At 32.7% G+C, this 18312-nt stretch overlaps 1 protein-coding gene across 10 annotated transcripts in view; it reads left to right on the top strand.

Moving 5' to 3' along the window:
- The window catches only part of EPHA6 (EPH receptor A6), an 850011-nt gene that overhangs the window by 150813 nt on the left and 680886 nt on the right, over positions 1–18312 (top strand). For all 10 annotated transcript variants that reach the window (XM_067034854.1, XM_067034853.1, XM_067034856.1 and 7 more), the window contains one exon: positions 349–1012. In XM_067034854.1, the coding sequence (XP_066890955.1) occupies positions 349–1012 (664 nt within the window). The remainder of the gene's footprint in view (positions 1–348; positions 1013–18312) is intronic.

The following is an 18312-nucleotide window of genomic DNA, read 5'->3' as shown; positions in this document are numbered from 1 at the left end:
CTTTACATATATTAACTAATTTATGCCTCACAACAATCCTATGAAACAGGTACTCTTATCAGGTCCATTTTATAGTTGAGGAAACTAGAGGTTAAATAAAGTATCCCTTGATGTTGCAACTAACATGTAAGAAGGTAAGATTCATACCAGGACAACTGGTATGTTCAGAACCTATTGTCTTAATGAAAGGCTCCTGGTTAAAATCCTGCACCATTGTTGCCTTGCTTTGCTTTATTTGTATCCTTTTTATTCATTTTTCTTTCAGTAAAACAGAAAATTTTTGAAGTAATCATATATGTTTGACCACTGTGGTTACATAATCATTTATTTTATTTTTGCTTTTTGCAGTGGGATGCCATCACTGAAATGGATGAACACAATAGGCCCATTCACACATACCAGGTATGTAATGTGATGGAACCAAACCAAAACAACTGGCTTCGTACAAACTGGATCTCCCGTGATGCAGCTCAGAAAATTTATGTGGAAATGAAGTTCACACTGAGGGATTGTAACAGCATTCCATGGGTCTTGGGGACTTGCAAAGAAACATTTAATCTATATTATGTGGAATCAGATGAGTCCCATGGAATTAAATTCAAGCCAAGCCAGTATACAAAGATTGACACAATTGCTGCTGATGAAAGTTTTACCCAGATGGATTTGGGTGATCGCATCCTCAAACTCAACACTGAAATTCGTGAGGTGGGGCCTGTAGAAAGGAAGGGATTTTATCTGGCTTTTCAAGACATCGGGGCATGCATTGCCCTAGTTTCGGTCCGTGTTTTCTACAAAAAGTGCCCCTTTACTGTTCGTAATCTGGCCATGTTTCCAGACACTATCCCAAGGGTTGATTCTTCCTCCTTGGTTGAAGTAAGGGGCTCTTGTGTGAAGAGTGCAGAAGAGCGTGACACTCCCAAACTGTATTGTGGAGCTGATGGAGATTGGCTGGTTCCTCTTGGAAGGTGTATCTGCAGTACAGGATATGAAGAAATTGAAGGTTCTTGCCACGGTAAGAAAGAAATATTTAAATAATTATTCATGCATTTCAAATGCTGGTTTTTTAAAGGTAAATTGGTTGTATATTTATTTTCAAATAATACATTTTCGAATACTATTCCTGGAAGAATTAATTGTGGAAGAAATTAACTCATATTAACTATAAGATAATTTCTGATTTTTTTTCCTCCTGGGAATGGTGTATGAAAATGTAAAATAAATTATATACTATGACAAGTGTTCTTCCATATTGCCTTCAGTAGAATAGTTGCTGTATGAATTGCTGTATTCACCTGATTTTTATAAAAGAAAGCAACATCAATAGCAGCAACAAAAAGCAAAAGGGATCAAAGCAGGCATTTGCTTAACTTTTATGTTTTGGTGGTTTATAGAGAATATGACATTTAAAGACAGTTTGAAAACAATTCTTTCTTTCATGTTGAGTTGTAATAATTGAATAATACCTAGGTAAACTGAAATTATATTTAAATAAATGAGGAATTCATATGTTTGCATATGAATCATACATATGTTTAAAAATATATAGGATAGTTTATAGGAATGTTATGTGTTTGGTGATTGAGTACTGAGTGTATCAGAAATTAATTTATCCTTTGCTACTATTAAATACAATTTCCTACCATATAACACATTAGCTTTTTTTGTTTAAATAGCAGTACTTGTGCAAGATCGAATTGTTAGGAAGTATGAACACAGTGCAATGCTGATTAAGTTTAAAACCATACCTTTCATGTAGTTATGATATGAAATATCTGTAATTTTCAAGATAAAACAATTTTTTTATTTGAATCATTTTATGAAGGCTTATTAATCTACTAAATATATATACTTAAAAATTTTTGCATATCCCCTGATAAAGATAATTTATATCAATTATGTTTGGATTTAGGACTCAATCAAAACACAAATAAAGAAATAAAATTAATGCTTGGTAAATAGTAACATAGTAAAGATTTTTTCCTCTCAATGGTAAATTATTTGTAGTTTTTTTTTCCATAGCACCATACTGAATTTACTTACTTTTTTGGTGATGTTCAGTGGTATGCTCCCACCCATTTAAAGGGATGAAAGTAAATGAGAAAAAAACATATTTGTTTCTATATAAGGGTCAGTGGTAATATATGTGAATTTTTAAACGTTTTATCTATTTATGAAACGCTTGGGTTCTTGAATGCTGAAAAAGTTCACTAAAGCCACCAGTGATGATTATTTTCAGTCATTTGAAAGTACTGTTTGTATGAAAAGTCTGTAGTATATTTATTTAAAGTGTGAGCCAACTTTCCTTCACTATTTAATCATTAAAATATATTTCATTGAAATTTATATAGATTTAATTCAAAATTTTTGTTCACCTGTAACAAGGATTTAGAATGAAACAAAAATAAGTTATCAATATAAATGATCCTTTGAAGGGGCACTATAGAATATTTTACATTGGAAAATGCAACATGAATAATTTTTCAGTGAGATTAAGAAGGCAATAATAGCCAAGGATAAAACATATGACATATACTAACCATGTAGTTTTACCATATTTTATATTAGGTAGATGCTGGATATTGGTAAAAATAATAAAGCTTTAAAATTATTTAAACAATAATTATCTAAGGATTTATGTGATTAATTATTATTAAATATATTTTATGGCATTGATCACAGAATTAGAGGTAGTGACAATCATTGATGACTAGATGTTTTTTGCTTAATATGTCTACTCTGAAATTTCATTCTTGTTTGCATGCCTGAAAATTCCTTCAGTTGTTGGCAAAGATGACTTTGGACATATGATAATTATCGGCTTATCTAGAGCTACTGCTAGACTCGTTCATTTTTATGGCTTGTTATCTTTATTATAATTTATTTGACTACAGAAATGAGAGAGTGGGTACAGTACAATTGTTCATCATCTTCTTCTAGCAGATGGCAGAAATTGGAAGATTATGCTTGGATTCTAAATCCATGGCTTACTAACTTCCTTATCCAAAAATAAATTAGTGGTTATAATCAGTTAATGGTAAAGTATATGGAAAACTATTACATGCAAACACATGTGCCTGGTTCCAACTGAATACAATGAATTGCTATTTACAAACAGAAAGGAAGTGAATGTGGAGACCTCATTTTTAGAGAAAGGTATCTTATACTATCACTAGTTTCCATTTTAAAGTATTTATTTAAGTGTGTTCTTGATGCTTCATATTGCCCTTTTCTATCCTCTGATAATAATTTTTTATCATGGATTCTGTTGCAGTCTGTCAACAATTTATCTCACAACCAAATCTCAGAATTACCTATAACCTACATGACAAATTAATTGAAATTTATGTGAATAAAGAATAGCTCAGGCAATAATGTGACCGTACATTTATATATATAATGAGAAAAGAAAAAACAATGTATATCATTTTCTTTTCTTCTGGTTTATTCTATTAGAGCATTTATTTTAGCTGTTTTTTTGAGTACCTACTATCTGTTAATCATTTTGATAGATAGTAGAGATAAATATAAATAGAGGCATATGTTTCAATGATCTATTGCTATTGAGGTAAAATAACCCAAAACTTAATAACTTAAAGCCACAATAATTTATGATTTCTTAGGGCTCAGGTGGGTAATTCTTCTGTTTATTGTAGAGTAAACAGAGGTCACTCATGTAGCTGAATTCAGCTGGGAGCTTAACAGGGGTTGGAATGTCTAACATGACCTCTTATATTCCATGGCCTCTCTCTACATGGCCTTACATCATTAAAGAATCTGACTCAAGCTTTTTTACAGTATAGTGGCTGGCCGAAGAGGGAGTTTTTCACATGGCCATGTATAAAGTGAATATACGAGGGGACTGCAAAAGGGGCTGAATGCCTGTAAGTATGTTTTTAGGGAGCTGCCAGTGTAACAGTATACCACAGTCTTCTCTCTTAATTCTTGTGACTAATGTCCCTCCTTCATGCACAAAAGCCCACATTCTCCCAAAGATCTATTCCATTATGGCATTGTGTTGAAGTCCAGAAACGCTTCAGTGAAATCTCTTCTGGATATGAATAAAGCTTCATAGCTAAAGCTCTCCTTCATCTGGAAAATTAAAAACTAAACGAGATGTTATTGTTCCTCACACACACAACACACATGGGACAGGGTTAGGAAAACTGTAAAAGATTCTCACATTCTTGAAAGCAGGGAACATAGCAATCACTGGTCCATTGTGATTCTGAAATCCAGCAAAGGTCATCATAGTCCCTAATTATATGGGCAAGGACTGTTCTTTGCTTGGAGCCCAGTTCTGAAACCCGGGATTAGTTCTCTGTGGCTCTTTGTCTTCATTACTCTTGACTTTGCCCTCTGAGTTATCCTCCTTAGTTATAAGAATTTCCATGTGGCCAGGTGCTAGTTTCACCATCTGTCAGGAAAACTTCTTAATTTGATCCACAACATTATGAAGTACTTTTTGTGTCTTTGGTCCAAGTTATCACAGGTAGCATTTCTCACCAATTGTTGATTGACCTTTCATTATCTCCAATAATAATTAATTTACAGCTCTTCCATCCTCCAGTCACAGACTTCTTGCTACCCTTCCAGCCTCCACAGTCTTTTTATTACTAAAGCAAATGCCACATGTTTTAGCTTTTTGTTAAAACAGTATCCTTTATCCTGTATAAGTTATTTGCTTACAATCTGGAAATATGGACTGGGTTCAGTTGGCTGGTTCTTCTGCTGGTTTTATCTGGGTCACTCAATGCCACTGCAGTTAGTTGGAGGTTTAACAAGGCTGGACATTTAACATGGCTTCACTCACATGTCTGATGCTTCATCTGAGATGTTTGAGGCCCTAAAGTCGCTTATTGTGTAAATCCTGATAGCAATTTTAATACATTTCATTTAAGGAAATTATTCTATTTTTTGTTTCTCTTCCATTAGAACTAGTCATTGTGCCATTCAAGGGACTTCACAATTTGGCCTTTTCTTATTATTTTCTGACTTCGGCAAATTCTGTCTCCTGTTCTGTTTTTGTTACTTTTGAATAATCCATGTATTTTTCATGTTTCTTGCTCTTTTTTTTTCATGTTTTATCTAGCTTCTTGGTGTCCCTTTCTTCTTCCTTTTCTGTGGTGGAATTTTATTCATCCTTCAAGGTCTAGCACAAATATATATATCACATATATATAGCACATATATCTGTATCTTCACAAAGTTAATGTCTCTGTCATCTGTGCTATAATTTGTTATAATTATTTATGTGCCTGTTTTACCAGGGCTGTCAGATAAAAGAGATATATTTAAAAATTATTTGTGTAATGAAGGGTAAGAAATGTATTGATGTGAATGATAAGTAGTACCAGATCCTACTGAATAGTTAAAGGTTGACGTTGTTGGTATACTGACAGAATGCTCTGTGTCTTTGTATTTCTGTGAAATAGGAAAGTTTTCTTCAGGGAGGGTTGTGGTATTTTAGATCTGGAAAGTCTTTGAAAATATTTTTATCCCTCATTTTATGAATCAGGCTTCTGAGTTATAGAGAACAGAATTTTATTCCCTGGGCCCACTTGGTAACTAATACTAGATTTATAACTAAAGCCTAGATAATTCTCAGTCTGGTCTTTGTGTGTCTTTCCTCCCTCCCTCCCTCCCTCCCTCCACGTCTCCTTCTCTCCTCCCCTTCTTCACTTCCTCCCTTCCTTTCTCTTTCTCTTTCTCTTTCATTTCCTTATTCCAAGCATCCATGCTCTCACCTTGGTGCTTTAACTTTTCCTGCCTGACAAACAGTACAGAGGAGCCCTTAGTTACTCATCATTAATTAGGCCCTTTTTGCTCTGTGTTTATTTTGTGGAATCTGATATGGGCACTGTTAGAACAGTGACTACACATCCATTCTGAGATTCAGGCTACAGAGAATGATGGAAAAATATAGATTTATCTGGGACTTTGCTGTTAGACATGATAAATAGGAAAAATTACAGAGAGGTTTTAGGAATACTCATAATTTACTTGAGTACATTCAAGAACTCTTGGCCTGCTACATAACAAAAGTAAAATAAGCTGGTTTAAAATAGAATAAATCTATATCTACCCATACTATCATATATAATGAATTGTGTATATTTATTTACATTTAAATAATTTATTATTATATTTTATCCTAAAAGTTATAATACTAAATGTTTCAACTTTTCCTTTCTCTGTAATGTTAAGGTGTATCTAGATCCAAATTCTAGAAGCACAAAAAAGAGAGGCACTTTTATTCTTATTATTTTTGATCAGGTTTAAATAGATATAAACATTATATTAAGCAGATATGCTAAAATTTAAAACCAAACACAGTAATTTGGGTAACTCTACATTATAGGCAGCATTTTATACTTGGCTCCAATATCTTATTTTTCATAACTTTTTATTTTATTTCATAGGTTCATAATTAAAACTGCCATACTTAGGCATATTGATGTTACAGATTTGATTTTTTTAATTGTCTTAATTTATTCCACTAAGGGCTTGAATAAAAAATAGCATTGATTCATAATACATTAATTTACATCAAATAGTGTTTCACTTCATATAACTAAGAATATCTTAACACTATGGAAGAAAATTAGAATCAATTAACATGGAAAATTGAATAATTTTTGTTGAGTTGTGAGTTCCGAAGTGACATGAATCCCTAATAAACTCCTGTTGGATATTAATTTAGAATAAATATCATTTAGATAGTAACACTTAGAGATATTAGTTAGAGTTTGGTATTTCAGACCTGCTATGAATATATATGTATATTTATTGCAAAGGTATCTTCTTTAAGACTTTAAGTATCACATGATATAATTTAACAAAATAACATCTGGCTATGAAAGTAAAGTTCTAAAACATAAAGAATATTTTATAACTTTTTGTCTTCCTAGAAACATGTTTTTGTATATTTTCCCTCTAGTGCTGCTTAAAAATTCTAGAGGAAAGGATGGTGGCAATTCTTGGACCATTGCATTATTGTTCACACAGGTGAATGGGATATGCAGGGCCTTTGGTGACATAGCTATTGATTTGATCTCCTGAAGAGTGTTGTTATTAAGGCTTCATGACTCTGTCCTCTGTTGAAATTCAGAAGCATTTATGCTCTGTGTTTATGATCTTCTGTCTAATCATGTTATCAGAGATGATTGTGGAAGCAGAGAGCATAAAGAAATTTTGAAACACCAGGCTTTGCTGGCATTAAATAAGGGGGCTTGAGGGTATGATGAAAAGCTGAAAGGTGAGATGGGGATCAGAAAAAGGGGCAGACTTACTGGCCCAAATAGTATTTTCACTTTCTAAAGGTTATCACAACGTAAATATAAACTCTTACAACATAACCTTCAATTCCAAATAAAGCTGCTTTATTGCATGAAGCAATTCCAGATTTTCATCTGGCTTGAGAAGAATATGAAGTCAAGAGGCTTGAAGGAGTCTAAAAATAAAAGGTATTATTTCCAAACAAAACATAATAAAGTTAAATAAGTATATTGTACTTCGTTCTTTGTCACAATTTTAAAAATAGGTTAAAGCATAAACTGTCTTGAAATGATCATTCTTAATAAGTTATTTTGACCAAATTTTAACTTCAATTATAGTTTCTATTTTACTGTCAGCCAACTTGAAAGCTATAAATCATATTTCTATAGGAGCTATGCTTAATTTAAAAAATCCTTTCTTAACACATATATCTCTAAGAGGGGATAAAATTATATAGTAACTCTCTTTTCTTTCCAACATGACACACCATGTCACCCCCTGAAATTACTACCTTTCTTGTGAACTTTGTCTGGAGTTTTAGTTTGGCTTTTTAAAGAAACAAAATCAATAGTTTCATAAAGTCAGTACTTAGATACACCAAGATATATTAACAGATTTTATACTTGATATTTTTTTCTATCATTATATCCTTTCTTCTGGGTTCATTATTCCATTTGCTGAGGTATATCCTTTGGTAGATCTTTTGGCAAGGTTCTATAATTTTAAGCCCTTTATTTAATGGATATCTAAAAATATTTTGTCCTCCCTTTTCAATGATTGTTTATTAGGGTATAGAATACTAAGTGACTGTTACTTTTCCTCAACACTCTGAAAATATTATTTCCCTGTCCATAAGAATCTGTTGTTGCCAGTGACCTTCTGACAGTCTTAACTGTCATTATTTGGGAGATTACCTATAGGTTCCATATTTTTGGTCTTCAGTTACATTATTAACTGCTATGGATTTTTTTCCTGCTTCACTTCTCATTTTGTGTTTTAACCTGAAAAAGTGTGTGTATTACTTTATTCTGTTTTGTATTTCTAGAATACCTATGAAATATATGTTGAAGACTTTCAATATTATCCTCTTTGTCTCCGATATTTTTTTTTTTAATTTTCAATCTTAGCTAATTTCCAGGTAATGAATTTTCACTTTGGCTACAGCTAGTTAAGAGATTACTTCATCCATTGAGGTATTTTTTTTCATTCTCACTTGTTATTGTTTTATTTCTGCCTATTTTGTTTCATAATTTTTCTTTTTTATGGATACTATTTTATACTTTATGTATTTTAAAGTCACATTCAAATAAATTTTGAAAGAAATTGAGTCTAAATATTTCTAATCATTAGTGTCAGCATGTACTTTGGAGTTGTAACTTGTGTGCTAACTTGTTTTCTATGTTTCTTTTTTTTTTTAATTTAGAGAGTTTATAGTTGAACTAATCTTCTTCCCCAAGGCCTTATAAATAGAAAACTGAAGAGCCCTAAGAAATTTACCAAATAATTCATGTTAGTATTACTGCTTGACAGGAGTTCTACTCCATGCATTCAGGGATCTAGGACTTCTTGCATTTAGTGGGCCAGCCATCTCCTAGGGCCTTGTACTTATCTGTGTCCAGTTCTGAGGTTGTAAAAAGAGATTGGAGAAGGCACATGTGTTTCTTAACCAACTCAGATCTGAAGAGCCACATTAATTCCTCTCAAATACAGCACTGGGAACTGGTTATGTGCCCACACCTAACTGCAAATAGGGGTGGGCTGTTGTTAAATGATATCCCTGGCTCAGTAGTCACTTTCCAGCAACAATTCTTTATCATGGAAGAGGAAGCCCAATTTTTGTAGATACTTGGTTATCTCTGCAGTAGTCTGCCACTTCATCCACAAAGTGTACATAATCATCCTCATGTATCTGTCAGTACAAATTTTTCTCCATCAGGTTCAGCTGCGTTCTCTTGTCAGCTGGTGACCTACACATTAAAAGACAAGCCATTTACCCTAACACAAAATATACAATGGTTGAAGTAAGTAGAAAACTGCCATTAAGAAAGGAGAATAATAGGAACTAATGCTCCATAGCAGTGATGGGCAGGCATTGTGAAGAACATCAACAGAAGCTGAGTTGATGTTCTTATCCGACGTTCTCAATGGCCTTTGGCTATGCTATCTGTAAGCTATCTGTAAGCTGACAGTTTTTGAATTAGTTATTGGTGGCTGAACGGCTTTCATACCTGTTTCATGCTCATCTATTGTGGGGACTCCAGAGTCATTTCATAGTTACAGGGTCTTTTAGACCAGACTCATGATTTGTTGGCAATAAGATTTCCTTAAAGTCATAGTAGCCTTTTAAACTATTTGTCAATTCCACGTGTCAGAAACTACACACAAAATCCACACCCGAAGTTTTTTTCTTTGTGTATACACACACACACACACACACACACACACACGCACACGTGCACACACGCCTTTCAATTAGGGTAATATTTAAAAGCTGAGAAGACAAAATTCCAAATTCTAGAGCTTTAACATATAGAAGTTCATTTTTAATTTACATTACAGTCCAGGGTGTTCCTGGCTGTTGAGGGCTTTCCTTCATTCAGAAAACAGGAGAATTATATATTTTCCATCTGTAGCTCCATTATCTCATATGGCCTTGTAGTCATCTGTATCCAGTGAGAGAAAGAAGGAAAGCATTTTATAGGGTACACGTCTTCTTCTTGGAAGCCTTGGCATAGAAATGACATATACATTTTACTCACAGTTGACACACTTGTAAAAATTACATAATCAGTAGAGTAAAAGCTTCTTTGAGTAAACTTTAATATTAAGCTATATCCAGTATAAATAATCAGAATTTTTTTGATCAACAGACAAGCATTAGGCTATATATTAATGTTCCATCGAACCAGATATAAACTGAACTAATTATGCTAAATTAAACATTAGTTTCTATAAATTTAAACCTTATTCTCTGTCCACAGAAATAAATAGGATTCAACTATTTGAAGAGGGGGTGACTATTTCCATGAAGTATCCATAATAACAACAGAGAACATTCAGAATAAACTTTCCAGTGGGATATTATGTAGTACATTGAAGCTATAGTGGCAGAATTTTACCAGAGGAAAAAAATATCTCACTTTTTATTTTATAGGAATAGAGTATAACAAAATATTGTATTTAATAAATCTATATATAATTCAGATTAAATTTTATTCTAAGCATCATAACAACTATATACAGTAAAATTATATCATGTGTGTTAAAATCTGAGGATAATTTTGTTATACATTTTTTCATTATATATTCAGAGCTAGCATTAGAACTACAAGGTACGATTGACTTTGTTTCCTCCATATGAAAAAAAATATAATAATTTGCATTTTTAGAGTATTTACATATCTCAGCTCTAGGGAAGTATATTTCAAAGGACAACATAGTTCTAAGGACAATAGGCATCAAAGGAATAAAACTTGATACAGAACAAGGAGTGGGTGCGACAGGGTTGAAAAAAGCGTATCTGATATAAATACACTTAAAATGTTTACTTTGGGTTAACATATCTTGTTATCCTTTGTGAGAAAAGCATTTTTAATTTTATTTATAGTAATAGTTATTATGATTACCTGGGAAGTGATGATAAACTCAAATACACATTGTGATGATATGGGGGGGACATTCTTAATATTTTTGAGTCCTTTGAAATAATGACTTATAATGAGAATTAAATAAATTACTGGTGTCCTCAATTATGCATGTGGCCTTTTAAAGAAATAGTTCTCCTTTTTTGTACTTGAATTTTTTTCCCTTTTGGCATATAATACTATACAATGGAAAATTTTAGTATTGCAAATATTTCTCTATCATTATTCTGTACAACCAGTTACTATTTTCAATCAGAGCTTAGGCCAAACTATCTGTTTTTAGGAAAAGTTATAATAAATAAGGAATATAGGTATTACTGAAAATGGTAGTCTCCATTTTACAGGGAACTATAGAGTGGTGATAAATTTAAAGGGATGGAGATTTCCAGTTGCCAGTTGCTCTATACAAGGACTATCACCATATACAGAGGCAAGCAGTGCCAAAATTGATGGGAACTTTGGGAGCATAAAAACAAGCTCTGCTTTATCTTCAGCAGTGGACAAGGAAAAAGCATGATTTATTCCCATTATTTCACAGTATCAAAGGTGACTGCTATAGAAAGCCATGAAAACCTCTTGAAAGATGCAAACCCTGTTCCTTTGGACAGAGATAAACAACTATTGTCTTGGATAGAATTCTTTAAATAGGACCAGTTTATTTTTTGGTTTTTTTCTTAACATGCCTTATATCCTCATTTCTTTGTTTTGTTTCTATTCTTGTTTTGAAGTTAACTAATACTATTCAGGATGTTTTACTTTCACCCTACCATGGTAAAAAATTATATTCTTTATCTCTGTATTAATTAAATATTAAAAATGAAATTAACTGGAAATTTTTTAACTGGTAAAACTTTGAAATGGCAATACATATGGATTATATGAGAGCTTTTCTAAAGATTCTCTATTAATTTGCTAATTGCATTATGACCAAGAGCATACTCTTCTTAAAGCCTAATTGTATGTGGGTATTATAGATTGCTAAATGTGAACTAATTTTCCATGCATTTGAAATATGATGCTTAATTATGTAAAAAATTTTTAAAAATAATTATCCTGTACAATAAATAGGATACATTAATTAGGTAAATATTTTTATTCACAATGGTTGCTAAATTTTTTCAAAAGTTCTCTGACATCTATTGAGGTGACCACAAAATTTCTCTACATACTTATTGATGAAATGTTATAATAGTATATTGCCTTAGATGACCCATCTTTGACTCAGTAAAGTTATATTTTCCTGATGCATTATTACTTTAATGCTGAGTTATATATTTTTTCTTACATTTGTTAAAAATTGGCAAGAGGATATTCTATCTAATGCAATGAATTTCAGATTTGTTTTGAGTGATGTAAGGAAGAGTAGAATAATTTTATGTACACACTGTGGTCTTAGATGAGAAGTTTAAATATTTGTAAGATATAAATTTTAATTTAGAATTATAAACAAATCACACTCAAAATTGTTGCTGTTTTGCTACTTTGAACTCAGCAGAAATGATTAGAAATGTTATATGAAATAATGAGTGGAATGACATGTAGATTATTTGAAAAGGATGCTAAAGGAGAGCAAGAGCCCTGGCAGACATTAAAGTATATTCAAGAGAAGATATTTAAAATGTGTAGTATTATTTCCCAGAGAGAAATATTTATCAGTGGTACCGAGTAGACAGGGAAAAAATAGACTACATTACATGAAATAGTTTAATCTATGGTAAAGTAGAGATAACTAATTAATAGGGAAAATAGATGGATTATTTAATACCACGGTTCTTACTTTATAGGGATTGAGATTGGGGAGGGGAGAGCAACAGTGATGTGGGTATAGGGGCAGCACTGCCATCTTTTACCAAGTCCCAGAGGAGTTACCTTCACCATTGAATCCGTCTTTCTTTAAAATGTGTGCAATTAGCCTCTAATTTTACCTTAGTTTAAGGATCTATTTGGGGGCAAGAGAAGTCCCACAGAAAATTTCTAGTTACAATAAAATGAAGCCTAAGGCAAAGTTTTAACAAAAAGATGTTGGTTTGTAGGATACAAATTAGGATTTTCATGGAACTTTACAACTGTGATGAAACAGTAATTTTTGAGGAATAGGAGAAAAGGTGAAAGAGAAACATGAAAATAAGAAGACATCATCTAGGTATTAAATATGGATTTTGGTCAATCAAAGGAAAAATCACAGATTGTTTTTGATATTGTTAAAGAAAAAAATCCTTGTGACACGTGTTAAAGAACCAAGTTTTTCGAGAGTGGCGACCAAGTCTGTGGAGCCACCGTAGGAGCTGGAGCTGTCATATCCCCTCCTCTTCCACTTCCTGTTGCAAGCGATAAATTCTGTTCATACCATAGTAAAAAACAAACTGTAAGGCAGACTTTATTCAGTGGCACTGCTGTAATGGAGTGTCATAGTAGTGGAGAGAAATTGAGCTTAACTCTGAATACAACAAGAAATATGGGAATTTATAGCCATAGAGTATGGTGTGGGTCAATGGATGAAAAATTACTAAGAGGGAAACATCAGGGGTAAAGCTTGGGGCAGTTCTGGCTCAACCATCCTGACAGGATTCTTTCTAATGGTGGACCAGGGTGACCAGATACCACCTGGTGGATGATGGGAGATGAGGAATTGAGCAGGTATTTAGGGTGGGGGATTTTCTCTAAACCAGATTAGCAAGGTTCTTGCTAAAACTGGACTCTGCAGGAACACAGACAAAAGTCCATGATCAGGCCTAATTGAACAGAGGGCTCAGAAGAGCCTGACTAAAAGTTTGGTCAAGCAGAGACTCTTTGTCAGTATCATGTAACACTCTGTAGGTGGAGTTGGCAAACTGCACCCTGTTTGCCGTTCTAGCCTCTTTTCTTAAATAGTTTTTTAGAGTACAGCCAAGTCCATTCATTTACATATTGTCTATCACTGTTTTCAAGCTACAGTTGCAGAGTTGAGTAGTTGCTTCAGAAACCCTATGGCCCGTAAATCTAAACTATTTGCTTTACGTATAGTGTTTGTAGACTTCTTCCATATAGGCAAATTCATGTATATCTGGGAAATATAAATAAAATTATCAAACCATTCTTTTAAGCCTGTTATTAGTGTGTTACATTTTTACAACTGTACAGAACAAAACTTCTAGTGGAAATGTTTTCCTCACAAGTTAGCTATCTTTTTATTCAGTCATTTGTTAAAGCATCTGTGCTAAGAAATATAATTTCAGAAATGCTCAATAGAGGATTTCATATTTATCTGTTTTGGGAAAAAGAGTTTGATTTTTATTAAAATGCAGAAATATCTGTGAGAAGAGACTTTATTTATAAAAAATGTAGGGTATATGTGTGTATTTTTATTAGAGGCATATTCGTTCAGCATTGGCTGTTTGCTGATGAGACCTTTTCAAAGACTGTCTTTGTTAATTCTCTCACTGAAACATCTTGACTAGTTGCCATGCTAGACACTGAAAATTTATTTGTTAAAAATTGGTGAGTTAATATTCTTTGTGGAAAATGATACATAGGAGCAAATGATAAGTTAATTCAGATTGTCATTTACTTAGAAATTACAAGGAAACAGATTTTATGTGAACCATAATACGCAGTTTCCAGTAGGTTCTCATTTTTTTCTCCCTACTTTCAGATTATATTGCACTTTCAGCAATGGCAGATACGTTTTTATTAATATATACCATAGGCTTAACAAACATTTATTGCATACCTAGTACATCCTGAATTACAACTGAATTGCTATGAATTACCATGGTCCCTGCCACACAATACACACAGAACTTGCCACACTCTTTTGTTTAAATAATTGTGCTGTTGATTTTGTGAAAAGGTGTACATTTACATAGAGCCCACAATTTCCTATACTTTGCTCAGCATGTTATAGAACACATTTAGAATGGGCATTTTAAAAAGATTCTCCAAGTTGTTGATAATCTTGAACAAGTGTCTTTTTATAAAGATTTTTCTAAAAAAAGCAATATATTGTACCTGTTTAAGGTATAGATAAGAACCTTTATTTTCAGCTAAAATAACAGTTTCACATTGTAAAGCATGTATTGAGTAATGTTCTATGTATGCATAGGAATTTTTTGGGATATATTGTCTTCCATAGCCCCCTTGCAAATTTATTATTGCTGTATTTTGTCATTCATTTATTATTCTATTTGTCTTTCTTGCTCCCCCCCGACCATCTCTCTTATTTAGGCCCTTTGAAAAAATCAACTTAAGCTGCCTGGTAAATATTTTATCATTATTTTCATTTATATTTGAGGTTTCTTAGACTATGTACTACCTGATTAAGCTTTCCTGCAGATTTGTGACTATATCATGCCATTTTTATTCTTGTCTTTTCATATATAGATAGATATTCAAGTCATTTATTGCACTTAATCACAAATAAGGATTTGGAAAAATCATTTGATATTTAATTTTTTTTTTTTTTTTTTGTGGTACGCGGGCCTCTCACCGCTGCGGCCTCTCCCGTTGCGGAGCACAGGCTCCGGACGCACAGGCCCAGCGGCCATGGCTCATGGGCCCAGCCGCTCCGCGGCACGCGGAATCCTCTCGGACTAGGGCACAAACCCGTTTCCCCTGCATTGGCAGGCAGACTCTCAACCACTGCGCCACCAGGGAAGCCCTTGATATTTAATCTTTCAGCATGTCATTGCAAGCATTATCATCCCTTCCTAAGGAATGTCAGTCTAGCTCACGCTATTCACTGTTTGAATAGAATAAATAGAGCGAAGTGAATAGAGTGAATAGAGTTCTTCAAATAGAAAAGCTCCTTCCCTCCTCCCTCCCTCCCTCCCTCCCTTCCTCCCTCCCTTCCTTCTTTCCTTCCTCTCTTCCTCCCTCCCTCCACTTTTTCCTCCTTTTATTAAATGTCCTGAAATAAATACACACAAACTTAATTAGAGGAAATGAAGAAATAATTAATACATCTCTTCTGTTAAGATTCTTTTAGAATTTGAAAAAGAGTAGATACATGTATATGTTTAACTGAATCACTTTGCTGTACACCTGAGACTAACACAACATTGTTAATCAACTATACTCCAATATAAAATAAAAATTTTAAAACAGATTCTTTTTTGTGTGTACACCAGGCATCCTTAAGAAGAGACTGTGATCTTTGAACCATAGATATTAGTGATGCTTATACAATTTAATGGTCTGACTGCTAAGTGGAAAAAATATCATACAACTCGTATGTCTACTAATGAAACATTGGAGAGAGTCTAGCATTGCATGTGAAATGTATCTTTAAATGAATATTACTTCAAAGGGATGGTCAAAGTATCTAAGAATTCCTAAAGGAGATAGCAGTGCTTTTTTGAGAGAATTTCCCTCAATGCAATAACAATGAATGTCTATTCATTCACTGTCTGGTGTCCACAGAGTAGTACTATTTCATGAGAAATGTCTTAATTTTTCTATGACAGCATGACTTTTCCTAGATGGCCAGCATTTCAAAGTTTATCTTACGTATATTCATAAGAAGGATGGAAGTGTTAATTCTAATTAAAATGATGCTCAGTTCATCAGTAGGTCTAATGAAGCCTCCATATAAGTAAATTAAACTGAAGATTATTGACAAGAGTTTTATTATTGGCAAAAAAAAGCAATTACCAAATCATTGACTTTTGTTGGTCAACATTTTCACTCCCTTTCATAGAATTATTAATTAAAGTTAGGAGTTAAAGAAGAAAGTAACATTATACATCAAAAGTATTATAGAAGAAGGGCTTACTAGTTGGTTAAACCTCATATTGTAAGAAAAGCAAAAGCAAAGTATGTTAAACTAAAAAAATTAGTGCAACGGTAAAAATATAAAATTATTTTTTCCTGCTGTCTCACTAATCAGGGCCTAGAACCAGCAATTTTCATCCAAAGCCATCTCTCTGAATAGCAGTATTTTTTAAAGGAATCTGTTCTTTAAATTTTTTCCCTTAAACTATTAAATATATTATTTTTCAGATCTCTTTTGTTTTGATCATTTGAAGTGATTTTTCTCTTTTTGGGCCTTCCATTCTTTTCAGTTGCATAAAAAAGTAATATATTACCATCAAGAATGACCTGAGTTTTCACAGAGATAAACACTTTGCTTTATAGAGATTACCTCCTAGTTAATGTAAATATTCCAATTTCAGAAAAGTAAACTGATTGTAAAAAGTTCTAACAGAGGAAGTTATTTATATTTTAAAAGATTTGTTTACTTTAAAATAAAATGTGTAAAATTTAGTTAAAAATCAAGAGATAAATATAAAATATTATAACAGCTTTATGAAGTATAATGACATACAAAAACTGCACTTTAAAGTGTACAGTTTGCTAAACATTGATGGCTATGAAAACATCAGCATAATCAAGATAATGAACCTATCCATCATCCCCCAGTATTTCCTCATGCACCTTTATCATTTCTCTCTCCCTGTCCTTCCTGCAGCCAATTACTAAGGCTCTATACATTAGTCTCTATGCTTTAGTTCACATATTCTAGAATTGTATATCTCAGTGATTATATAGTATACTTTTTTTCTTCCTGGCCTCTTTAATTTCAGCATAATTATTTTGACATTTATTCATGTACTTGCATGTATCAATATTTTATTATTTTTTTGGCTGAGCACTAGAACATTGTTTAGATATACTGTAAGTTGTTTATCCATTCATTTATTGATAGACATTTTGATTGTCTCCTGTTCTCAACCCTAAGTATTTCATATTTTGATACTATTTTAAATATTGTTTTGTTAATTTTTATTTCCAGCTGTTTGTTGTAGAAATACAAATAATTTTTGTATATCGATCTTGTATCTTATAGCCTTCCTAAATTCACTTACTCATTCTAGAATGTTTTCATATATTCCATAGACATTTTTAGTTCATATTTTCATTTCATCCATGAATGAAGAAACTTTTCTTCCTTTCCATACTGGATTATTTTGTTGTTGTTATTTCCTTGTTTCACAGATCCTCCAGTACAGTGGTGAATAGAAATAGTAAAAACAGACATTCTTGCCTTGTTCCTGATCTTAGAATGAAAGCATTCAAATTTTCACCATTAAATATCATGCTAGTTACATTCCTGGGATAAACCACCCCTTTTTCATGATTTAATATTCTTTATAAGTATGATTGCATTTCATATTTATAAAAAACAGTAGTTTTTCCATCTTTATACATGAGAGCTATTGACCTGTAATTCTCTTTACTTGTAATATCTCTTTTTGGTTTCAGTATCAAAGTAGTACTGACCTCATAAGATGTGTTTGATAGTAATTCCGACTTTTCAATATTTTGGAAACTTGTATTCAGAATTGGTGTTATTTCTTTTTTAAGTGTTTGATAGAATTCATTAGTAAAGCCATCTGTGCCTGGACATTGAGTTTTC

The sequence above is a fragment of the Kogia breviceps genome, chromosome 5 (assembly GCF_026419965.1).
Source record: "Kogia breviceps isolate mKogBre1 chromosome 5, mKogBre1 haplotype 1, whole genome shotgun sequence".
In the NCBI taxonomy this organism is placed as follows: Eukaryota; Metazoa; Chordata; class Mammalia; order Artiodactyla; family Physeteridae; genus Kogia; species Kogia breviceps.
Note: the sequence above shows the minus strand (reverse complement) of the source record. Positions and strands in the feature narration are given on the sequence as shown.